Below are 25,730 nucleotides of genomic sequence, written 5' to 3' on the forward strand. Positions count from 1 at the left end.
CCTGATTAGTCCACAGTGCCAGTTTGTGGGTAGTCATCAGAGTGCTTCATTGGAAGCCTGAGAATAGAACTAGTGAGGGCCTCAGATGTGTATATTGAATTCATACTTTACAGTTTATTACAAAAAGAGAAAGCGAGAGAAAGAATTGGTGTCTGCTTGAGTCTACTTCAGTATCAGACGGGACTTTGCTGTTACAGTCCTGTCTTGCATTACGGGGGGAAAATGAGAGCGAGGTGCCTGACAAGGACACCAGACGCTCGAACAGCCAGACGCCTTTATTTCATGTGCTGTTCCTGCCAACTCCTCTGCCCCTTTGATGTTCACAGACTTCTGTGCATAAGTTGAGGTTCTTGCAGCTTACTTGTTATTCTTATCCATAGCAAGATCTGCTCAGTGCAGGGCTGCATCCTTCATGGGGTGGCGGTCCTGCAGCAGGAGCCCATGAGTCCATTGTCTCTCTTCAAAAGCCAGCCATTGTGAAGCCAGTTCTTCCTGTTTTTTTGTTTTGTGTTGGTTTGTTTAGGTTGCATGGTAATATAAAATCCAGCCCCAGCTACAAGGTTATTCCTGCATAACAACAACAAATTTATGATTGTGAGTGAGGTAACGTACCGTACAGAACACACACAATGCTGTGGGTGGAGCTTTGTGTCTCCCAGGTAACAGGAACATTGTTGTTGTCCCCGAGTTTCACTCATTCATGACTGATATTCATCATATAATGCTGTTAGGTCATATCTGAACTTCCAGGGGGGTTTGTTTTTGAATTGAGCATTGTTTAAAAACGTTGGCTTTGGGCCAGAATGGTGATGCATTTATTCCAATATGCCTGTCAGCACAGATAGTGTTATGTGTGATTTGCTATTTGTGATCAGCTAATTTGCCAGTCAGTTATTACATAGCTTTCTTACAGTGCTGCAGGGATACTGCGGCAATGTTATAATGTCACTAAACGGCACGGCTACATTGTGAGCAGGTTGTGTGTAGGAGACAGCCTTCCTGAAGCAGTCCTGCAGTCTAACAGTTGTGTTCATGTTGATGAGTTTTTTCTTTTCTGTCCAGGCACTACCCAAAGCAGTCCTTCACCATCGTGGCCGACACACCGGAGAACCTGCGTCTGAAGCAGCAGAGTGAGCTACAGAGTCAGGTAACCTGAAGTCCCTCACACACCTCATACTGTGCTGTCACATACCTTATACTACACCTCACTCATGTTATTCTGTGCCCTCACACATTTTATACTGTGTCCTCACACACTTTATACTGTGTCCTCACACACTTCATACTGTGCCCTCACACACTTCATACTGTGCCCTCACACTCGCCATTGTTGGACTCTTGGTTCTGTCGGCCACGGTTGGTTCTTCAGCTCTATAAAATCTAACACCCTGTGAAAGAAAGACAAAATGATGTGGCAGGAATGAAAACCTGCAGACACTGCACTCATCTTGGATTGAGTCTGATTACCTCTGCAGTACATGTCATATCCATTGGTCATTATGTTGCATTAATTATTTCAAAATAGCACTAAGGGAGCATTAATACACCCTCAGCACCGGTGTTCTCCAGCCATTTTCCCATACCCTGTAGATCCTGGCTCACTGAATGCAGTTTTTCAGTGCCGTTTAATATATTTGGGATCAGTGATGTGCAGGGTAGATTCACTGACATTTACAGTAGGCATGATGTCATAAATGCGTGTTGATATATGTGAATAGCATGAGCCATCCAGTTTGCGTAACGATTGATGGGTTTGTGCTGCATGTGTGTAGCATTGATTCAGACCAGCCCTCAGAGGTGGGCTTCCAGCTGTGTAGATCGGATCTCGTCTGCACAGAAACAGGCAGTTGGGCCATCTGTCCAAGCCATCCCATGCCTGGCAGACACACAGGACATCTGCATGCTGCGCTGCGGGCTGCACTCCCAGACTCCACGGATATGATGAGTTAGATCGAGGGGAAGCCACATTCTTACCTGCAGTACACAGGATGTATCCCTTTCTGCAAACTCTATGTGTAAACTCTCCTGACACAGGACCCCCAGATATGTGGAGATAGAGACTTGTCAAAACTGTGAGCTCTCTGTCCGAGCTGCAAGAAAAACACAAGGTCTTCACTGTTCATGTGACAAACAGCCCTCATTCACACATGTGGGCACTGTGTTGATCTCTGCAGGCTTTCAATGTCTTGCAGTGTACAACCGTCCAACAAAGTTAATTCCTCTAACTCAAAGGGATTATTGGATTTCAGCTTTTTTTCATCAGTGGCACAGGTCAGTCCCCGGCCCCATCTCCATATGTGCCCATGGATCTGTAGCGATCGTGCTGCTGAATCCCGGGTCACTAGAAGTAGGTATGACTGGAGGCTCAGATATACAGTGCACACTGTAAACTGTGTTTACTGTGTGTATCATTCATGAATACAGAGAGAATGCATGCATTCAGTTACCCCCTGCGTATCGTTCTGAGGAGCATGCCACTGGTTGCAGGGTTTGGGAACACATGAAATCACAATTTAGATAAAGACCGCATCTGACTCACTGACAGAAAGCTGCGTTATCTGACTGAAGCACCTCATACTAAGGGGATAATAGTTTTTTAGTGCTGTGTAGCATGTTTTTCAGTGTAGCACGAACAGTGCTGGCCCTTTCAGAAGAAGGGGAGGCATGCTTGTTTTTTATGCCATACACAGGTCTCTGTGCCGCCCTTTTCCCGGCCACATTCTGAGGTCCGTCAGCCGTGGAATAATTGGGTTATTTAAGGTCCAAGTGACTAATCTGAAAAGCTGATGGGTCTCCAAAAGGAACCGGCCAGTATAATCCTTCACAAAGTGGCGTCGTGAGGGCAGAGTTATTCAGAATAGGGTCTCACTTGCGCTTGCACCCTTTGCTGAAGCCGAGTGTGTCCGCATGTCATCACAAAGCGTGCTGAAAGGCTCAAAGATCCCGTACGCAGGATGAGCTGAGCATCGTGCCCTCCTTGCAACAGTCCCCCACTCGATTTCATACGCCTCATTATCCTCTGTCGTTCTGCAGTGTTTAATAATGAAGAAGTAGTTGGTAAATGTATCCACGCCAGCACCATCAAAGAGCTGTCCCAGATGTAGCAATACAAAATGCATTACGTCCGGTAATGGACCCCAGAATGCCTCCATTTCAAAGAGCCATGTTGAACAACTGGGAATTACTGAGCACATCAGTGTTTTGCAAGAGATAATATTTGCACCGAGGGCGGAAACGTTGTGCGAGAGCGAAGTGTTCTCATTCCAATTCCTGGTGGACTGCAATGCCTCATGCTGAGTCAATGCACCATGCAGTTAGCTGATTGAAGCCACGGGTATAACTGATATACCATCACCATCACTTCACTGGCGAAAAGTCAGCACTCTCTGAGACAAAACTGCGTTGTGTTCCACGGCAAGGATAAAAAAGGGGGGGGGGGGGGGGGGGCTGGTGCTTTTTAGTGCCAGCCTTGGGCTACTGGATCTACCAAACCTCAATAAACACAAATTTGTAGCCAACGTGCTTTGAGCTTGTGGCACAATACAAGATAGTCATGCAAATATGAATTAACAAACACACTCACAACATCAAAGGAACTCATAATATGAGTTGACCTCCCACCTGCTTCATCCTTACATTCTCATTTTGACTGTTCTGATCCTACAGCTTTTCTTGTCCATCAGAAATGTGTACTATACCAGTTGCCTTCTGTCTGAACCTCAGGCAGACCATTTATCCTTTTGAGATAAGGTATGTTGTTATTTTGTGTGTGCTGATTACCGTACATACAATTTTTTTTTTTTTTTCTGTTTTAGTGAAGTAAGCACATTTTTAATTGTGGCATAGAGCTTGCTGGTTGGAATGAGTCATGCTGGCCTGTAAGCCTGCCTGTGCCAATGGAGCAGCAGAATGTGAGGTCAGGGGGGGGGAGGTGGGGCAGCTGTCATTGTGGCAGTCCCTGCTGGTCTTGGTGCCTGGCTGTTGGCTTGCTCTGCTGGGAACCTGGGGGTCCTTCCCCTACCGTTTGGTCAGGAGCCCTCAGGATGCTTCACTCCCAGCACAGTCATGACAGTCATTTGGCTGTTCCTGTTCAAATTCATGTTCAAATATGTCCAAAATAGACTTTTTGCAAATAATAATAGATTTAGACTATATGCACTGAGTATATCAACAAAATCTAGTTGGATTTTTTTTTTTTGTAGTTGTAACACATATCGATATCAAGTAACATTATACATTATCATTTGCCCATATATTATAGACTGATAAATATATGGAAAATGGTATTTTTGCCACAATTTTGTTAGTATTTAGGTTAGGTCCAGTAAACAAGGAGCACTCTACCCTGTGACAATATGACTTTCTGGGACAGAGATAATGTGTTTTTAGTACGTGAACCGCACATTCATTTAAGGCCCATTCACTTTGAACTGGATGTGTGGGCCAAACAGATAATTGATTTGGGCCATATTCACTGAATTTGTAATCAAATACTAGTACTATCGTGAATGCATACATAGACTATTTAACAAACATATTGTTTTGTTCATACTATTGGCTAATAACACTGAAATATATGAAAAATTTTTTTTTTTTTAAAACAATTTCAGTTATATTTCCACTCAGCAGTGCCCCCCCTAGAATAAGATTAGACCACCTTTGAAGTCATCACCAGGCAAAGACATTCAAAACATCACCTTCACTATCAGTGTGTAGCTCAAAAACATCTCTGGTAGAAGGTAACTAGGCCTCTCTTTCCTCTCAAAAATAACTGAAGGCAAGCACAGCAAACAGTTTACAGCTCTGGCTTACCATAGAGGTGACACATTTGGTCACAACAGGGAACTAAAAACAACTGAGCAGTTTTTGTGGCACCTTTGTGATATACCAGCATTTCCAAATCCAACATGTTATACACCCTAGCCTTGTATGTCACCCTGATGTAGCACAGATAACATCTATTAACAAACAAGTGTCGTTACAAGTCAAAATAACTCAAAATAACAAAATGATTGATGACCTGCAACATGTTTTCATCATGCAATTTGGAATCTATCATGTTTCCTCTCAGTTTGCTTAAAGGTTTCTGTCATGAAAATGAATGGTGCTTGTTGTGATTAATGCAGCCGTATCTAAGTCCAGGATTTGTGTTTTGTGAGCACAGCCAAACTGCTCACAAAACCCCCGCCTCTATCTCTTTAGCCACACACCTGTATGTAAGAAGCCTTCAGTTTGGCAGGTGGAGCCAATTAACCAGTGACTGGTTAGACACGGACAATTAAACGGACGATGACAAACTTGTTTTAAATGAAGCTGATTGAAATGCATTTGTTATTTGATGAGATGGAAAATGGAGAACAGAGTATCCTCAGAAACACACAATTAAACAATTTCAGTATTAAGGCAATTAATTAAATGTATCAAATCTGAACAGTTCTTTGGGAACAGGTGAAGACTGCCCTGCATAGTCAAATTGGTCTACATAATTTTAATTACTGTCAGATTTGATATATTTTAAATGACTTACATGTACACACTGTAAGTGTCACTGCCATTTGTTTGAAAATGTTACCCTTCACTTTGCTGCGTTGTCCTGGGTTTATAAACAGACACCAAAAGACCCCTTCTCTCCAAGACATCTCCAATCACCTTAGTAATTTGCAGAGGTGGACACCCCGGCTTCAGAAAGTAAAAGTCCTACAACGTATTTATTCTAGCTATTCACTAAACAAGGTGATTTCACTAATTAGCGCCTCTACCTGGCTGAAGAGTTGTGCTAATTAAATTTAGCTGGTGTAGTGCCTGGGTGGAACAAATACATGGCAGGACTTTTACTTTCTCAAGTAATTTGTACGTCATTTCAGAACACTTCAATGCAGTAGGGTGAGTTGTCAGGTAACCGACCAGTTATTGTGTTCAGGCAGTCTGTCACTTCCTGAGTTTGCCCAAAGTTTTTGAAAGCTGGTCATTTAGACTGAGCTACAAAAAGCGCATGAGCCAGCAGTCTCATGGCCATTACTACTGTTTGAGGAAAATGCAGCAGGGGTAGGGTCTGTAAACCCTGTTTTTCCACTGTTGAAAAATTACTAATGGCATAGGGTAATCACACCACACTTGCACATAATAAAGAAGAAAAAGCAATACATTAATTAACCCCAGTTCTGTTTATTGGGTGAAGCTGTCACAAAAAGAAACAAAGGCTGCATCCAAATACTCAGTATGCACTAACTTTGGTTAAGAATATACTACCCGACTGTTACCCGTATGTTCTATGAGTATGCGAGCGAGTAGTAAGGACACAATTCAGACGTACTCTGCCGCCATCTTACCTGTCCTTTGACCTCTGATGTTTACATGTTTTAAAAATCAGTCTGCTTTACTTAGCTGACTGTCAACCTGAGGTAAAACGAAAAGCTAAAGTTACGTAACAAGTCAATTGATTTGTTAGCTTAACCAAGTTGACTACACTGCCATCTTCTTTCTCTTTTTCCTGGGGAATTCTCCTTCCTCGGTTATTCTCCAGCTGACTTATGGGATAGCGTAGTGTAGTACGTTTGCATACTTCAAAATTTCAATGGATGTAGTAGGTCATCCGGGTACCGTTCAACTACTATTAAATGCCTACTGAGTATTTGGACATCTTACGGATTGTGACGTACTGCTTTTTGCGTACTATAGAGTATGGCAGTATGAGTATTTGGATGCAGCCAAAGACTGCCTAATGGATATCTGTTTAAAAAGGTAGCCTACTGGTGTCTCTGAAGGTGAAATCATCCCCATATTCTCTGTAACAGTCCCTGATGAGAAGAAACCAATACCATCTGTCTTTCAAAACACTTGTCTTGAATAGGAAAGGGAGGAATAGAGATGCTTACAAAGCTCATTCCTTTGTAAATGGATCTTGTAACTTTTATGCCCTGATAAAGGCTGTCAAAACTGGTACACCTGGGTGCTGAGTGCATTTGTTTGTGCATCTGCCTTTTAAAAGCTTTCTTACTGCAGTTAAGTCATCAACATAAAGGCTTTTAATCTTTGCCCTCAAATCACAAGATTGCCAGGTTTTTTGGAGAGCAAGCTTTTTTGTCACTCGACTATTGACAAAGCAGTTTGCCATCATTTCCATCTATGGTGAAGTACCTTGGCTCCTATGAGTACTGAGGTCGATGATGAGCCCTGCATTTTTTTCATTTCTTTACTGCAATGAGCGCTTGAGATTTCTTTTGCCATTTGGTTAACTTTTCTGGTACGGTAAATAAAAATGTAGACGTCAAGGCTGTCAGGATGGAGACAAAGGCTGGTGTTCGAGATTTTCTGAACGTCTCTGTGGATTGACGGCTAGACAGCCGGGAGGACGGAGGTCTATGAGAAAAGACACGATAATCGCCCGGCGTCACCAGAGGCGGCCCACGTAGGCCGGCATAATGGAGGCCGTGCTTGTTGTGTGAGCGGCTGCCCGCGGTGAATGCTAATGTGAGCCTGGAAATTACAGGCCGCGCCGCCATTGTCCCGCATTTCATCTGAGCGCTTCATGACTGGAGGTGCAATCTTCCTCCTTTGTACCCTAGACGTATTACATTTACCGGCATGAAAAATTACTCTCATTGTGCTGTGATTTACAATGGGGGTGCTTCAGAGTCACCTGTGAAAAGGGAGAAAGAGAAACTGACAGGGCACGGATACAAAGTGGAGTGGATGAGCAAAACGAGCAGTGCTACAGCTTTATGATGGCCGCTGATGTCACAAGCAGCATTAAATTGTATCTCTCTTCCGTGTGTACACATTTACACACTGTATAACCATCAATAGTTATACATTTAGCAATTTAAAGAAGCTAAAGAAACTTATAGAAGTAAGAAACTTCCTTGTTTTTTTAAACTCATATTTTTCCTCATTGATGACACCTCTAATTAGTTTTGCACCTCAAGTATTTTGACATTTTCAAACAGTTTGTCACACAGTTCTTATAAGCTGTAGTATCCAAACTTCTTAATGAGCTGTTTGTATATGATTGTCATATAACACCCTGTGTGATTGTAATGTCCCAAAGGAAGGTATGGCTGAGGTAAAAACAACAGGCCCTCATTTTGAAGTGAGCCTCAGTTTTGAGATAGATAAGTGGACAGAGGTCCTCATGAAGGTGACTTGTTGAATCACTTCAATTTTTGAATCTAGTGGCAGTTTTACCTTTCATTGCATCAGTTGTCTAGTTATCTTGGAGGGAACCCCTTAAGAGATTAGCTGAAGAACAGTCCCTTCTCCTTGTCAATAATTTATACAGTAGATTCTACATAATTTGAAGAAGGATGTAATTATTTTTTCACATTTAGATAATGATCAAATGTTCTACGATATGCAGTGCTTAACCCTCTTTGCTTTTCACAGTACCATTATGTATTGTATATATTCCTTCAGTTTTCTGATTCTGATCATAGTGTCCTTTCTAAAACTGTCCTTACAACAGTTGCTGAATGATGAAAACACAGTAGTGGAAAAAGACATTTAACATGTTAAAAATCATGGGTAGCTATTTCTGATAAAAAGACGGACATTTAATATGTTGAAGGGGCAAAAAATAGTTTGACAGCATGTATTTTTGGATAAGCTACAGCTTTATCTACAAGGCAGTTCATTTATTGAGTAGATCTGATAGCAAAATTAGTACAAAACTCCTTCATGTTGAGTGTTACTGAGACTTTCTAAGACAGTTTATAGGTTAAGCCTTGTGGTAGATGTGGGATGGCACACCAGCCTCAGACAGAATCATCCATCCAACAGTGGACAGTGCATCAGTTGTCCAGGCTTCTCCTTTGTTGTAGCCAAACAAGATGCTTGGACCACTTTGTGAAAGTTCTGTTGTTTTTTTTGTTTGTTTGTTTTCCAGGTCAAATACAAGAAGGACTTTGAGGAGAGCAAAGGCAGGGGTTTCAGCATTGTGTCAGACACGCCAGAGCTCCAGAGACTGAGGAAGACCCAGGAGCAGATCAGCAACGTACGCTGGGGTCACCACCTGTCCCTCCGCACACCCACCCACCCCCGCCCTTCCCTCCTCTTCTCTGCTAAACCTCGCCGATCGCTCCTCTCTGGCTGTCCTTAGTGCCCCTCACCCCTCCTTCACCCCCTTCCTGTGCAGCCTGCCCACAGGCCTCCGAGGCCAGATTGTCCTCATTATGTAACGGGGGTTTTCGCTCAGAGATGAGTGTATGTACTGGGAGAGTGGGAAGAGGTTGCTGGGAAATAGACTGTGGCAAAGTGAATGAGCTTGTTTTTGCGTGCGTGTGTGTGTGTGTGTGCGTGCGTGTGTGTGTGTGTGAGTGTTTGTACGATGGTGCATTTGGTCACAGAGCATAGAGACACACAATGCAAACACAATCACAAATACCATCAAAATGTTTATCCCTGATTACAGTGCTCCTCTCTTTGTTAGCATGTACAATTTTTCTGTCCCATGGATCTGTCTTAAAGACCTGTCCCCAGTTCTTCTTTTACACACACGTTTGTGTCAACCTATATATTAGACATATCTCTTTCCAAGCCATTTCAGATTGGTTTGTCTATTACCCTGTAAGGAACACTCCTGTAATAAAAGACATGCAAAGTGAAAGAGAGCAGAGAAGATGCCTATTGAGAAAAAAAGCTCTTTTGTGTGAGGCTGACCACAGGGCTGGTATCTAGCCTTTGGATGGTAGCCCTCATTATCGTCTACCAGTGTCCAGGGAGCCAAGCAGGCTGGATCCCACAGGCACGCCAAGGTGAGAAATGTCAGGTGAACCAGATATTCATGGGTCTTTTTCAAACGTCACAGAAGATTGATGCATTGTTGTTCTCGAGTTTCCAGATGATCAGACCAGCCCAGATGTGACAAAGAGGCGTGCAATGGGCATCCCACAGCTATTCCAGGTAAGTGGACCCTGCCTGCCGCTGCCTGACTGTGAAATCACATTATTCTGCCGTGTGAACCTGGAGGGGGAGAATATTACACCCTCAAATGTTAATTAATCCAGAGAAGGGTGAGGCAGGGGGTCAGCTTGCGAAAACAGCAGTCCATTATTTTATTAGCTAAACCTCAACTTGACAAAGCCGACAAGGAGGTAATTAACTCTGGGAAAACAAGATAACGAGGAGGAGGGGGAGTTTCTACCTCCCCCTTACGCAGTCAGCGGAAGCGCATATTCAGCTGAAGCGAAGCTTCATCAGGAATGCAGGCGCTCGTGCCACTGTCGTTGGCGCTGGGTAGCTGAGCCTGGAAGTTGTACTGAATTTATAAACCCCCTTCACATGTGTTGCCTTTGACAACTTACATTGGGAAACACGAGACCTGCTGAAGAGGATAGGAGGGCAAGAGACAAGAGCCGCCTTTCTTCCGAATTCCACCTGATCACTTCAGTGTGAGCAAGAAAAGAATCCAGTGTAGCAGAAGATCCTAAGCTCAGAGCTTTAGTCTCTTCAAGAGACATTTGCAAAGTGGAGCACTGAAATTGAGCACCAGGGTTTTGCCGCTCAGAACCTATGTGTAGAGAACATATATGTTTTTGTGTATTTATAAATTATAGCATTTATATACCGCTCATCATAGATCTCACCTCACTGTGGATGGGGGGGGAGGGGTCACCTCAGTCAGTGCCAGTGTAACATTTTGTGGGCTGAACACTCATCACACATTAGTGGGGGAAGGATGTGGACAAGAGAGTAGAATGATTACTTTTTTCAAGGTGTAGAAGCAGCAGAAAAAGTAGAAAAAGCATTTCTACAGAACTGCTTCACCAAGCCCCACCCGGGCCCTCCCTTCATCCCTCTCACCACATAAAGCACAAAGCACAGCCCTCTGTTGGTCACACTTGTGTAAATTTGGCAGCCCCACGCCCAAGCAATTATTTGTCTCTGTTATTTGACACATGCACAACATCATGAAAAAAACATGCGCGGGGACAGTGTAAAAAAAAGTCCTCCCTGTACTTAAAATGTACCGCTAACGTGTTTTTCTTCTAAACTCAAACGGATGTAAAACATGTTCCCAGGGTATGTAAGAGAGTATCTGGTGCTGTTTTCGCCATGGGATGGCTTGTCCCACCCTGTAATTGAGTAGGATGATTTGGGTCCTGTTGAGCTTGTGTTGTCAGAAGAAGGAGTGGTCTGTTTTTGCATTGCCCTGTAGAGCTCTGTGGCTATGGCGAAACATTCCTGCCCCCTTTCTCCACTGTTACCCCCAGCAACAGTTCTGTCTTGTGGTATATAAGCATTGATTCAGCAGCCTCCTGCGAGAAACAACCAGGAAAAGGTTGATAACAGTCTATGTTCTGTAGCATTTAGCATCTTTAATTGCCGAATAACAGTAACATTAATAGGTATACATTCAAATGTATGAAAATGGAAATGATCACATTGATGAAACTGTAATTGAAACTGTGTGTTGATATAAAAGGAAGCAATTCACTGTAATTATCTGAGAAGGCCACAGATAGGACCAGAGTGAATCAGGGGATGATTTTTTTATTGGTGGGGGGAAGCAAGCTTGTTTGTAGTCAGACCTACCCAGCAATTTTGAATGTGATACCTTGACTCTCTTGTGTTATTGATTTATTTATTTTTGACTGCTCTCAGTGATATGGTCCAGTGAGCAAAGTGGACAGATGGCTGCCCTATTTAGCCAGCATCTGATGCTCCGCTAAAGGCTAATACAAATCCTCTGGCTCAGACCACCTTACGGTTTCGTAGTGTAGTGGCGCCACTCTTGCCTCCTGAAGTATCCTGAAAGAATAATACCATAAATATCTTTGAGTGTGTTTGTGGTCCAGTGTTAAAAACTTGTGCATCAAACAGGAAATTCAAGGCAGTGACATGACGTGACTGTGAAGTATGTCAATAAATGATGGCTTCCACCTTTGCAGTAGCATTCATGTGTCACAGAAACATGGTACATCATTGACATATCCAGCTGACAGAAATCAGGACTAATGGTGATGTTTCTAGGTGAAGAAGTTCCTGACGATAGCAGAATAGTTTTATCTGCATTTACCTAACCCTGGAAAGATGGTACAAGTTGTACTTGGGGAAGTGTTTCCTGGGTAGAACTTGTTTTTCTTTTGAGTACATCATGTGCCAGTTGTAAGTGTTACAGTATTTTTATATTTTTAACATAAATATTGTTTTTCTTATACAGTTTTACTCATATAGCAGGTTAAAAAACAGAATATGTGTGTTTACAATATGTACATATTATCTGTTATAATATATCAAGGTGATTTGTATTTGCGTCATGCTGCCTAATATGCTGTGCTCTCTCATGAGTGGACTAATACACTGCACTGTTTCCGTGATGCCCCAGCCACACTAATTGAGATTCGGTAAAGGCCAGCCCCTCTGTCCAGTAAGTGGTAAACCTCCCATGTGGAGTTGAGGGCAGCACATGGTTGCCATGCACTAATCCTGACCACTTTGCTGGGAGTTGAACGAGATGGATCAAAGGGTTATGTGCCTTCGACAATTAACGTGGTGATTCCTCATCAGCTCTCTGAAAACACTGACGGCTGTGTGTTCACAGCATCTACTCTGCACTCTGCCCATCCATGCTTTGTGGAGATTGATTGTTTTTATTGTCACTTGACAGTGCAGGTTGTCGGATCGGAGAACCTCTATGTTCTTGATTATAACTGCAACTGAACGTTGCCACAGACATGCAGGGGGCGCGTTGGAATTGATTTATAGCCATACATAAAAAGAGGGAGATGACGAGGGAGCTTCCTGCTCCTGGTAGCTTTTACAAGGCTGCTGAGCAATTTGTGCTCAAAGAAGGGAAACAAATGAATGCTAATACGCAGTCTAAGAAGCCATTATGACTCATGTGCTGTGTGTCATGCTATTATTTCAGAGCCTTAGTTCTATGCATGTTTGGATTTGCCTGTGATTATAAATATTCAGCATTTGAGCTCTTGGCTCCAAAGAAATCTTAGTCTAAGAGAATTAGATGGTTGAATCGCCTCACTGCAGTGCACCCCCAAATTACCCTCTGGTCCTATAGTGAATTCAGTAGCAATTTAACGCGGTATTACAAAGTTATTTGACCAACAGCATTGGCAGCTGAAGTCCGTTGCAGGAATTATATGACACGGTAATGAACTGAAAATTTGTACACCAGCTTTCATTTCTGCTTCTTAATGGCCCATATATTTGAAGTGTGTGACTTTTTCATACAGTAGCGTGCAGGCATGTAATGTGTTGACCTTCAGTGAGATTTGTCACTACAACATAAAATATGCTCCTACAGATAGTTAACATGGCCATGCATGACTGTTCAGAACAGTGTTATTTAGAGAGATTACATGATGAGTGTAATTTCTGTAGGGCTTCCTGTTTGCTCTAGGAGCTGACAAAACTATACTTCCTTTACACTAGTGGCCATTTGCAGCTGCCGCTCAAAGCCAGGTGCCGAGTCCATAGCTCTCTCTTTGACCGTCTCTCATCCAGTCCTTAGTAGCCACGGTACACTTTATTCGACATAGTACACAGTCATTTATTGATAGAAAAAAAGTGTGCTTCACTTTTTGCAGTACATCTTAGGATATTTTGTATCAAAATATAAGTCATATCAACAAGAAATGTTGTTGGGTCACAATACATGTATTCATGATTCATGCTTATACATATATGTGTGTGGTTCACATTAAGATAGTAGGGGATGTAAGTATCTTTGAGATCCTCATGTGGACATTTCATTAAAAAAAGTAATTTGTATTATTAGAATTACTAAAGTGATTACCTTTTAGTAAGGGTTAACTGAAAGTCAGAGTAGAATCAGTAAACATTATAGCTGATTATAGACCTTACTAACAAGAGAAAACAAATATGTGAAGTTTCGAAGAAGCAACTTGTCCTCATCTGCTTTGCTATGGTGAATTATGTTGAGAGTCATAAGCCCCCTCAGTCATTGTCCCATTAATGAACAGCGATTTGAAATGGCGGGTGCCTTTGATCTGCTTGCCTGTGACTGATTGCACTCAAAGTCCTATTTAGGTCCTGTTCCTCCCAGCGAAAGTGCCAGTAATACACAATTTTTGGCAGCTCTGCTGGGGAAAGAATGCCTGACAATTTGCATATTCTATGTGGGACAAACAAACTAACAAAGGCATTTTTTGGACTTTTGCCTGGATCGAAACAGATACTGGTTTCAGTACAGAGGACTTGTATGAGCTTTGAACCTGTGACAAGAGGGAGGTGGGTTTGCAACCTTGGGCGATTCAGGGGAAACCTGAGATTTGGCTTCTGCACAAAGCCAGCTGTTTGTCCATGAGAAAATGGGAAATCTTGGGGAAAGTGTTTGGTTGAATGTACAAAGTATGAAGAAATCGGTCTTATAAGGCCACGAATTTCTGGTGTACTTTGTGTGTAAAACTAGACAATTTCACTGTGGTTTGTTTTTCAAATGTAAATGTTTTCCAAGAAAACCTAAAATTAATTTCAAGCTACAAGTTTATGATCATAAGGGAACCACACATTTTGACCAAATTATAAGTTAAACCACAATCCTTTTCACAGGCTTTGTGGTTCCTTTGTAACACAAGGGCCATTGATAATTGATAATGGAATGAAAGAAAATGCAGTTAAACTTCAGGCCTAAACAATCGTATAAACCTGTGGTAATCAGCACTCTAATTTCAGATGCTCTCTCCTTTGTCACATCCTTTTTATCTTGATCATACTGTTTGGCCTACTGCCTTTTGCCTTCAGTATTCTCACTTTACCCAATACCTTTCTCCTTGGTAGTAACTGGAGAAGGGGCAATCTGGTGTTGAGAGACTGTAAAATGATTCACCTGTACAAGAATTACAGTTTTTCAGATGTCTGTAAATGTGGTACAGTTGATGTTGTGCAATATTAAAACACAGGAACTATTTTGACTTTAGTCCATTTGTGGATTGTGATGTCATGCCTACATTTTTTTTCACTTTACCAGACAGAATGCCTGTTACTTTGAATGCATTCACTTGGCTTGCCTCCACCTCTAATTTAAGAGACTAGGTACTGAGGAACATCGTAGCAGCAGCGTAACTCTCCTTTCAGCGATACCAGCACATTAGGGAAATGTCTAGAGGTGTGTGTTTGTGAGCGAATTTGTGTATCTATTTACTGAGGGCTTTGGTTGAGATGTTACTGCTAGTTTCTTTGTGTGACTGATAAAAGAGGTGTCAGCTGTACCAGGGCTGCCCATCTCAGATCTAATAACAATAAGGACAGTAGCATTTCTCCAACTCTGATACTGCAGGCAGTGGTTCAAAGCCTGGGATGAAGCTCCGCAGACTCATAAGAGTGAGTGCAGGTGAATTTGACACTGCAGCGGTAAGTGAACAGTGGTGGATGAGCAGAAGAAGAACACATTGGCAGGTTTTGTGTCTGAATGCACAGTACTGAGAACACTTCAGTCTGTCCTTTATGTGACCAGAGCTGAAGTTATGTTGCATAGATGTGGAAAACATGCCTCCCTGTCATTAACTGTATCGGGTGAGTGACGGTCTCCGCCCCCTGTGTCATGGTTTGCTGTTGGGTGGGAGGTGCTGAGGCCAAAGCTTCAGCATTTTCTCATTTCCTCTCACCCTTGTTCACCTGATTCGTTGAACAACTTCAGTCACCTCCCACAGGGTTCTTAAGTTACCTGTGTTGGCGTTAGCTGATCAGGGTCTCTGGGACCAGTAACTGTGAAGAAAGGACCCAGGCATAAGGTCCCACTGTGAGATGGAGGTAAAATCCCCTCACTGTAGTTTTTGCAGTTGACTGAAGTCACTTTTGTGCATCATCCAATTGTAAACTTTTGCTAAAATGCCCACCAAACCCCATCAATATGCCCATCCACGTTTATCTGAACTGTTAACTTCAATCCATCTATCCAGCTAGGAGTCTTCATCTTAAATAATGCAGGTTGCTTGGTATATGACCAACATACAATTTGTAATTTATTTTGGTAATTCACTGTGTTTTGGTGTGGTGCACCTGACAAAAGAGTAATAATTCCTGCTGCATTCTGACTACATCACCCAGCCTTCATTTTGATCCACTCACACATATGACACATAATCCCTGATCCACACTCTATCCTGCCAGCGTTCTCTCTCCTGTGGTCTCAAGATCCCTCAGTTTTAGCATAGCCATGTATACAGTGATACTTCAAGTACTGTGTGGCTTGAACATATTTTAGGTGTAGGCTTTAGGTGTTTAGTCATTGTTTTTAAATGTCCCAAAAGAGGGTGAAACAGTTTTCTGCAGCACGGACACCTAGTCTGTCATTTTAATGAGTAACCATTTACTGGAGCATTACCTCTCAAATAAAATCAACACCTGGACTTATTTGTGATGAAGAATAATCAAGTCCCAGATCCCTTTCCTGTCATGGTGGAAGTACATTGACAGAGACCTGTGGACTCAGACTGGTAACCAATGTGCTGTTGCTCAAAGAGGAGACACTGATTGCCAGATTGCTGCACATTGGTGGAATATCTCTGGAGATTTCTCACCTCACATGCAGTAATGTAATTAAGTCAGAGATGTGGGGAGGCTAACATCGGTGAATGAGGTAGTTCTGTAAAGTGGTGTAATATGTGTGGCACACACTGTATACATGGCAGAAAAAAGCAAGCCAGTGCACCTAGACCATTGTCAGCAGGAGAGGGTACTATAGGAGGGAGAAGGAATACCCAGATATGTTTCCATGTGAAACTTTAACTTGAACATCTCAAACGGTTTGAGTGATTGGAAGGAATACCCAGATATGTTTCCATGTGAAACTTTAACTTGAACATCTCAAACGGTTTGAGTGATTGGAAGGAATACCCAGATATGTTTCCATGTGAAACTTTTAACTTGAACATCTCAAAGGGTTTTAGTGATTGTTCCAGTAGTTTGATCTAAACAAAGAATTTTTACTGGAGCTGTTTAACCCTAAAGCTGTTTAATGTGCTATCTCCCACACAGTTTGTTCTGTCTCCTTCTATCAAGAAACATTTTTTAGTTGTTTTAGTTGTAACAGGTTTTCAGAGAGGGACTGGAATTAGTCTTTATTTTAGAACACAATGTTATTGTGTGTTTCACTGTGTATATTTTTCCTTGTTGCAAGTCCTTATCATTTGACCTTGTCATCTAGGCGTCCTCTGCTAAATAAGTCAAAGGGAATGTTTTTCTCTTTCGTTTAGTGAAACGTAACAGGCATTTCTAAAAAATGTTAAATAACCTCTTCCATAAAACATAATACCAACCAGTAGTGTACAAAGGGAAGACAAAATGGGGCCCGGTTTGCTTTGCAAAATTCCTTCCTGCGTGCGACATCGGCCGTGAATCCCCTTTGACGGCCCTCCTCATTCGCGGACATGACATTGCTCAGATAAAACCCAAGTAGGGTCTAAATCTGGAAGGCGAGCTTGATAACATGTCCCTGACAGTGTCACGAGCGACGTGGGGGTGTTCAGAACGAGGGACGCAGCGCTTGGGCACGGTCACCGAAAAGCGTGCGATCTTCCTCCTCACCTCTGGTTTCTCGTGCGTTTTTCCTGCCGTGACCCCACAGTTGCTGGAATGGATGGGGCCGTGGATCCGACGGGAGCGGGAGTGGATGAGGGCGAGGCCGCAGAGGAAAATGAGGTAAGGGGTGGCTCGCTTTTCTACCGGTGACTTTCAGGTGACCTTGGCCTGGAGTCCGGTGAGGTTTTAAAACGCCATGGGTTCTCTGTCTCCCTGCAGACTCTGACTGAGCCCATTGTGCTGGACCCGACCGTGGAATTCACCAGGAGGTGCAGCCCGGTGATAAGTGATGTGAGTATAAGCCTGTTTCTGTTTACAGCTGACGAGACAGCAGCTGATTTGAATTCAGCCTTTTATTATGGGTGTCATGGTATTTACCGTTCGGGTGCCAGGTAGGCACCTGTAATGGATTTGGGGGGAGGGGGAAGCCCCTAACGGAATTAGTGATAGAAAACCTTTGATTAAACATATGGCATTCTGCCATTAATCTGCATTGCTGGGGCTGGGGGGGGGGCGTTAGAAACTTACTGTGATGCCCAGTCACTGTAGCTTTCTGGAGTAAAAGAGAGGTTGTCTTATGATTTGGAGTACTGCGTACTGCATGGATTGTTGGTTGGTAATAGGTGTGTTACAGGGAAGAGGAAGAGTGCTGTATGGAAATAGAGGGGGGTAATAGATTCTGCTAAGGAGAAACATCTTTGCATTAGCTTATCAGTTCCCATCTGATGCTTCTGTTTGACTGCTGTAAAGTCAGCTGTTTGTTTTCATTTGTTAAAGTCTGCTTTGTTTTTACAGTGTTTTTGACAGTTTAAAGAAGCTATTTGTTAGTGTTGTGTATGCATTGAACCTAAATTATTGCATGGTGTGTAAAATACACCACAGCTTAAACAATAATATAGGCCCAGAACAGCTAGAATTTCAGTAAATACACATTATGGTCAAAAACAGCGGTACAACAGAAACATAATAAAAAAATAAACTGCCTAGCAACCATCCTTAAGAGTAACATAACGGAGTCATACTAGACTAACCATAGAGCCCAACAATATTCTATAAAGACAGCATTACACAATGGTAGTGTACACTATACTACATGGTACCAAACAGTGATTCATACAAACAGCATTAGCTTACATCATACTACCATACTTAGAGCAACTCACAACAACTTAAAAAGCTATGCTAAACAGTATCAGAATCAAATCTTTTCATTCTGACACATATGTTCCCTTTCCTTGCTGTGACTGTAATGACTGTCATAGTGTATTATCTGTTGCTGTTATACTCATGACAAGAGTCTGAAGTTCATTTGCAAACCAGTCAGCAGCCACAGTACTTCAGTGACTTCCTGCTCCGAAACTGTGCGTGGCACAACTGCGGTAAATAATTTGGGAATCCACAAAATATTTCGTTTACATTGGTCAGAATGTGGTGCTTTTGGATGAATGGCTGTTCTTTTTAGCCAACCCTGGATGACTGAGAAACATGAGAAACCAGACAGCCATTGTGAGCCTCAGCTGCCACCCATTTCCACCACCCTAATAAGTCTCCTGGTCATTCAGGGAAAATAAATAGAGCATGCTCGTTTGAAAAGGCCTCATTTGGCAAAGTGGATAATTTTATTCCCATTCCTGCTAATAAACCAATTACGTTTGCCACAATTTGCATAATAACTACCTATTTGTTTGTGATTCTGAATAATCCAGACATATCTCAAAGTCTTAATTACAACGCTGGTGGATAAATGGAATTGTAACTTTTATCCATTGTGAATCCCTCAGTGGGAATGCTTCAGCCTTTTGGAAATAACACTCTGCTGCTTGTTTGAAAGCCTCTTAAAATTTTTTGTAGGAGAAGAAAAGAGGTACTCAAACACACTATTATTTTAATTCCCCCAGCCAGAAGAGCAGAACAAAAAAATGTAACAAGACAGTTAAAGTAATGTTTATGCATCGTAAATGCACTTTGCAAGTGCATATTTTGACAGTGTGTTTTCAGAGGCTCCGCCCATGTTGTTGCTGCTCACCGTCTTGTCAGAGCTGCTCTCGTTGACCTTTCCACAGGTCTTTTTTTTTTTTTTCGCCTCGGCTCCTCGAAATATTGTTCATCAGTGGTACACTTCAGACCGCCTTTCTGAGTTTTGGACTACTCACAGAACACAACCTGGGGACAGAGCTTCGTTTCTCACAACGTGCGTCGCGAACAGAATTTTACAGAATTTTAGTCCACCCACTTGGCAGCTTGGCCTGAGCTTTAAATACCAGCTTTAAAGTGTTCCTTTTTTATTGCTAACGCAGCAGGCTTCCTGTTACTTCATGCTGAAATCCAGACAAACTCAGCATGAGGAACGAAAGAGTGATTCTTAAAAGGCTCCAAGGGCGATTCCATTAGACGGCGCGACCAAAGGCATGTGTTTTGTTGGACACATGCAAACATTTATAGATCTGCTGTGTGAGAGCCATTGATTTGGCATGTGCCTGGTTCAACCAAGTAAACACTTTTAAGGTGCAAAAAACTTTTTATCAAGTCTCAGTGAGAAATACATGGAAAGTGGTAATTGCGAGATGTTTGTGAGAGAACAACCAATGGTATTTTCTAGGCTTTCTGTTGAAACTTAATACCAAACTGCATGGTGGGACGAATGGATTCCATCCCGTATAACATCCACATTGAGTAAATTCTCCCGCTGTGCTTATGACAGTCAGTTTGGGGCACATGTGCAGAGTCATTAAGATGATGTATTGGAGGCAGTACCTCCTCAGACAGTGGAGATGCTTGTTTGAACCCTTTGCCTTTGATAATTGTGCACTGAAGGGTAACTCAATTACAGGGCGATTTTGCAACATACAAAGACCCAGGCCTGAGATCAGTTAATATTTCCTGCTTGGTGTCTCCCTGGTTTAACTCTTTTTCTGCCAGACATGGAGTCCAGTGTAATGGTTGTTTCAGCGCTGGCTGCCACTCTCCACCTGTGCCCCTGCAGGTTGAGAATGAGCACGAGGACGAGAATCTAAAGGACCAGTGCCTCTTTGTCCCGGATGTTCCCAAGTTTCAGCACACAGAGAACCCGGAGATGATTGTGTCTGAGGTGAGACGCAGAGACAGTCATGTCCCTCCGACAAGCAGGGCAGCTGGCAACAGAGTGACACCTTAGAGACACATGATTCTTAGAAAAGGAAAGCGTTAATGGAGGGCTGTGTCATCGTTTATTTGTTACAAAGGGGACACAAAAAGCAGGGTGGCTTTGTTTAGTGGCAGTATTAGACTGTGTTGTTGGGCGTCTCTGGTACAGTCCAGACAGGCCGCATTTGGCTCCTGTCAACACCCAGACTCACACACACACACAGGCACGCACATACTGAGAGCTCCGTCTGCCAAGCTCCTCCCCAGCTGAGCGCATCACCTGGCAACCACAGGCATTGTGGGAAATGAGGCGTGCACTCAAGGGCTTTTTTAAAGGAACTGTGGTGAGGAACATTCTGTCAGGCTCTGTGGGCCACGTAAATATCCCAGCTTATTTGTAAGAAACCGTGGTGATGCTTCAGCCCAGTCCGCTGTGGAGCAGGCTGTTTTTCTGGCTGCTGAGGCTCCGGATCTGTTTGTCGTCTGCTTTTGGGTGTGGTTTTGTTCCCTCTGTGCCCTTGCAATACATTCAGCTGTCAATACTTCAGAATAAGATTTTCTCACTGTCCCTTTGCGCATGTAACCAAAGTTTTGGTATGATTTTGCATCATCTTCACAGATAACACAAATAAAAACAACTGCACTGGCTTGAAATGATCCTGAATCGAACAAATGTTTTTGGACAGGTTTCCCCACAGCTCACAAACGCAAGTGATAGATAATGGGAATGAGTCTTGTTGCAGAGTCCAAAAATACTCAGTGTATTCGGATGCTCCACCTGCAAGAGCAGGGTGTATAATAGATAGTATCTGAGTGCCTCAGGGGGCCTCAAGACTTCAGACAAACTGAAGAGCTAGATCAACCTCTCTGTTACACTTATGAGTATGTGAGTCAGGGTATCTCTCCACGCACAAACACAGTCGATTCCCATCTGAAAACAAGCGCATCAAAAACACTCAAACATTGCACCAAGGAGGTATCAGGCAGGCGTCAGGATTGGCATCAGGTAATTGACCCACCAAAGCATTGTGAATCAACCATCAATGTTTAATGATCGCTGCTGCTCTTATGAACTTTTTTGCGGCTGCAAAAAAGGCCACACCAGATGCTATTGTCAAGGCTGTTATGTGAGAAAAATCTATTATATCCTGAGGCCCTTAAGGCGAAGCTGTATTTCAGTATGTGGTAAAATATGGATTTCAGAATTAAAGGGTTTAATTTGTGTGAAAGTATATGACATACATTGTTTTGAAATGTCTTTGTGTGCTGTACATGAAAAGTGTAGTGACAAGTTTTCACTTCTTAGAAGTTTTCTAATATAGGAAGTGTAATGCAATATAGATTAGAATATGTTCATACATTGGTACAAAATTTTACATTTTAATATGCACGTTTGTGAGGCAGTAAAGTGCTTTGCTTCAATGCCTAATATGTGGACTTCACTTGCTTTTCAAATAAGCAACAGTACACAGTTTGCAATGTGTGAAATGGTTTGGCCTGAAGTAGTATTTTCATTTAGTTACATGCAGTTCCTGTGTCTCAAGGGTCTCTATTGTGGAAACAGTGTTGAGAACAGCTACTCACAGTTTCAAAACAGTCATTATCAAGAAAACACATAAGTGTGTGATTTCTGTTCCTTTGGAGTGCTGGTGAGACCAATTTCTTCCTCATTTTATATACTTGCCATTAATGTGTGATATTTGTGTGATTGCTGTCACTGTTGAGGTTTAAAGTACAGTTTCCTTTTCTCCCAGGTACCAGAGACTGTGGAGACCCAGTGTGACATCTCACAGAGTGAGGTAAGCATTACTGTAGTCAGCTGACACTACCTTAATGACTTGGCTGTTGAGGTGAACCGAAGAGGCTGGAGTGTAAATTAGTAAAGTAGGCCCACTTCCCAAACTCTTGGGTCTTCAGTCACAAACTGTCACATAATGCTATTAGCTTGAAAAATGTGAGCTTAACATAAAAGTCCTTTGCAGGATTGCTGACATTAAAAAACTCATCAGATAGGTTTACAGCACTGTTGCTCAGAAGAATTGGTGTTCAGCAGAACTGGCTTGCCGTAGAGCCGGTATCACTGTCAAAACAGACTCTCTTGAATAATAACATTTGTTGTGGCAATAGGCCTGTGACACAGTGACACCATGTGAGATCTTCAGTAATGTACTACTCAAGGCTAACAAATGAGGACCAGTTGTAATTCCTCACAGCATTTTATTAAAGCGTTGCATTACCAGTTGAAAGGTAAACATACTATGAACATGCTATGAATACATAACTGTGTGAATCTGTATGTGTGCGTGTTCGTGTGTGTGCCTGTGTGCACGCCTGCGTGTGTGCATGCATGCAAGCATGTGTGGGCATTTTTAAAATGACCTCATTTTCAGATGCACCGTTGCTTTTTAAGGAAATGTGTTGTTTGCTGTATGCTGTGGATCAGGGTAAAATCCCGTTCCAATTAACAACCTCAGACTCTAGAGGCAGTTTTCTAAGACAGGTTTCAAAACCATCTGGCTTCAGAATGATTGCACAGGAAATGTGTGAACATGACAGACCCAGTTAATGCTTGGCACATCAGCGGATAGTAACCCACGTGTATACATGTAAGAGTCTTTTCAACACTGACCTCTGCACCGTGGTTCTCAGGAATACGTTAATGCAACGCGTAGTGACAGTAGATGCATCTTGTATGTGGGTCCTCGGCAGGGTTTCTTTTGGGTTACCCCATGGTGAGGAGCTGGGTTATCAGGTTCTCCTTCCCCTTCCTGTGTCATACTTTGCTGAGAATGTGAGAAGCCTGCTGACTGTCACGGCACTCACATTGCAGCCCTCTAAGCAGAGTGCTGAGTGTACCGCTCATAGGGGCCTGCAGTCAAAACCTCAATAGTCCTAATTACTGCCGTGGCCTTCAGGCAGGCATGACAGATCACAGTCAGCATGACTTGTAGCCATCGCTTTTGCCTAGTTGATTGCTCACTCTGTCCCAGTCTGTATTTTGGGCTGTACCTTGTCAGGCGTTTGCGCTGATGAAACATGGAGGCCATACAGTAGTGCACAAGGTATGGTATGCTGCATGAACTGGATTGTTTCAGAGGGCACTGTAGATACATGCAATTTGTGTCTGTTAACGTGATTCAGGCAAAATGCGGGGTGGCTGAAATGAAGGAGGCGTCCAGCTCTCTGTACTCACAGCTACCAGAGACCCTGGAGACCCATCTCACCGAAGAAGTATCCCAGTTACAGAATGAGGTACACAGTGCTGCCTCCCATACACGCTTCTCTGTCAACTAAAAGTGGGTTTTGTAAACAGTCTCCATTTCTGGGGAGGACTTTGTAACTCTTGAGTAGCATAGATTAATACCAAATGTATTACTCTATAATCTGCCTGCTATGGGATGTATTCTGGAGGTCTAAAATGAAGGGCTTTAAAACAGCTAATTTAGTAAGCACAAGCACAATTTTGTCCAAAAGGCAGTTTTGTGGTTTTGCTAAATGATGTTCATAATTCATAAAATACAAAACATAAAATGTTTTTCTGTTCAGATCGCATGTAAAGGTGAAAACAGCAATGTTTTGACTACTTCTCAACTTCAAGAAAAAACTGAAATCCAGTGTGTAAGAGAGCTCACAGAAATACAGCCTGAGGTAAGCAATTTCATCTTTGAAACTCATAGTATGTCACATTAAGAGCAATGCTTGATGTATGCTTACTATTCTGTTGTTTAGTTAGTCCAGAGGTTACATGTCTTTCTGTTTTACTTTTAATAATATAATAATGTCAAACTCATTACCATATTCATTTTTTATATTTTTCTTCTTCCCCAGAACAAATCCAAAGATGGCGGGACAAAGGGCATTTCAAATGACATTTACTCCCAGCTGCCACAGACCACAGAGATCCCTTTTGCTAAAGCTGTGTCAGAAATCCAGAGTGAGGTAAGAGCATCTGTGAGGCTGATACTTCAGCATTCATTCCAGAGTGCGGTGATTAAGGCAACAATGGGACAAAATACCCTTTGATCACTGAGTTAAATACAGTAATGCATGTGCAAAGTCTAGTTTATTAAAAGCCTTGTTCACAATTTCTGATGTCCCTATCCCCATATAACCTTGCCAATCTCATAGCAATTGGGGAGCTCCTCGTTGAAGAAGTGTGATTCCTTTGTAGAGAACACTGCTGACAGTACATTCTGCACTCATAACTGCATAAACATCCTCTGAAAAACAAGTTTCAGTCTGAAACTCAGTCTGAGAGGGAGCCATTAAGATATTTTGCAGAGCTCCTTTGACAACTCCTCAGTGATATGTGTGAAATTTTGTGTTCTAGTTTTCTCAAGACCCTTGCTTTTAGTTTACAAGACAGCCCCGCTTGCTGATCAAGTCAGATCTCAGTAGTGATAATTACTGCCATGACTTTCAGAGAAATTCTGCTCAGTAGGACAAGATCGAGATTAATTGCAAACTGTTCGGAGTGAATTTGTTTATTCTTGTTCTTTTGCTTATGTGCTGTCCAAGCTGCCAGTGTTATTTGTGATTCTGCTTGTGACATACTGTCCACTACACAGTGAACGGGAAGCAAATCTCACGCTCTGTTTCAGACTAAGTGCAAGGAGTCAGGGAAGAAGGGGGTGTCCAGCTGTCTTTATTCTCTCCTGCCAGAGACCTTGGAGACTTTGCATGCCAAGGAGGTCTCCCAGATCCTGAGTGAGGTACACAGTGTGTCCAAAACAGTGCACTAACACATGTGTCTTAAAGCCTCTGTGTGGTAAATCAAAGCAAAACACCAGGCAGAATTTATTTATGGAACACCTGCTGCCATAGTTTTATGCCCATTTTCTGCACTAAAGCTGGAACCAGGCTGGCTCTAGATGGTGTGAATGCTTGTTGAGCTAGTATAGCCGGATCATTTTTCATTGGCATTACCTGCAGCTGGAGTGGTGGCATATGGCATCACACACATTTCAAAAGACATGCAATTTTTGTTTTGCATTGTTTCACATTTCTTTAGAAACCCAAGTCAGTCATATGTCAGTTGATGCATTTTTTTTGCATAGGCATGGATCCAACTGCTGCCAAATGCAGGCATCTGCCCAGACCATAAGGAC

The 25,730-nt window shown here is 42.6% G+C and overlaps 2 protein-coding genes across 4 annotated transcripts in view; both read left to right on the top strand.

Annotated features, from left to right (window-relative positions):
• nebl (nebulette) overlaps positions 1 to 25,730 on the top strand; it is a 101,631-nt gene that overhangs the window by 24,956 nt on the left and 50,945 nt on the right. For both annotated transcript variants that reach the window (XM_036555169.1, XM_036555161.1), the window contains exons 3-4: positions 1,063 to 1,147; positions 8,882 to 8,989. In XM_036555169.1, the coding sequence (XP_036411062.1) occupies positions 1,063 to 1,147; positions 8,882 to 8,989 (193 nt within the window). The remainder of the gene's footprint in view (positions 1 to 1,062; positions 1,148 to 8,881; positions 8,990 to 25,730) is intronic.
• The window catches only part of LOC118796303 (nebulin-like), a 38,183-nt gene continuing 22,069 nt past the window's right edge, over positions 9,617 to 25,730 (top strand). For both annotated transcript variants that reach the window (XM_036555131.1, XM_036555139.1), the window contains exons 1-9: positions 9,617 to 9,897; positions 17,546 to 17,619; positions 17,719 to 17,790; positions 20,483 to 20,587; positions 22,377 to 22,421; positions 23,764 to 23,874; positions 24,169 to 24,270; positions 24,451 to 24,561; positions 25,224 to 25,334. In XM_036555131.1, coding sequence (XP_036411024.1) covers positions 17,554 to 17,619; positions 17,719 to 17,790; positions 20,483 to 20,587; positions 22,377 to 22,421; positions 23,764 to 23,874; positions 24,169 to 24,270; positions 24,451 to 24,561; positions 25,224 to 25,334 — 723 coding nt within the window. In that variant the 5' untranslated portion in view covers positions 9,617 to 9,897; positions 17,546 to 17,553. The remainder of the gene's footprint in view (positions 9,898 to 17,545; positions 17,620 to 17,718; positions 17,791 to 20,482; positions 20,588 to 22,376; positions 22,422 to 23,763; positions 23,875 to 24,168; positions 24,271 to 24,450; positions 24,562 to 25,223; positions 25,335 to 25,730) is intronic.

Source organism: Megalops cyprinoides, chromosome 2 (assembly GCF_013368585.1).
Source record: "Megalops cyprinoides isolate fMegCyp1 chromosome 2, fMegCyp1.pri, whole genome shotgun sequence".
NCBI lineage: Eukaryota > Metazoa > Chordata > Actinopteri > Elopiformes > Megalopidae > Megalops > Megalops cyprinoides.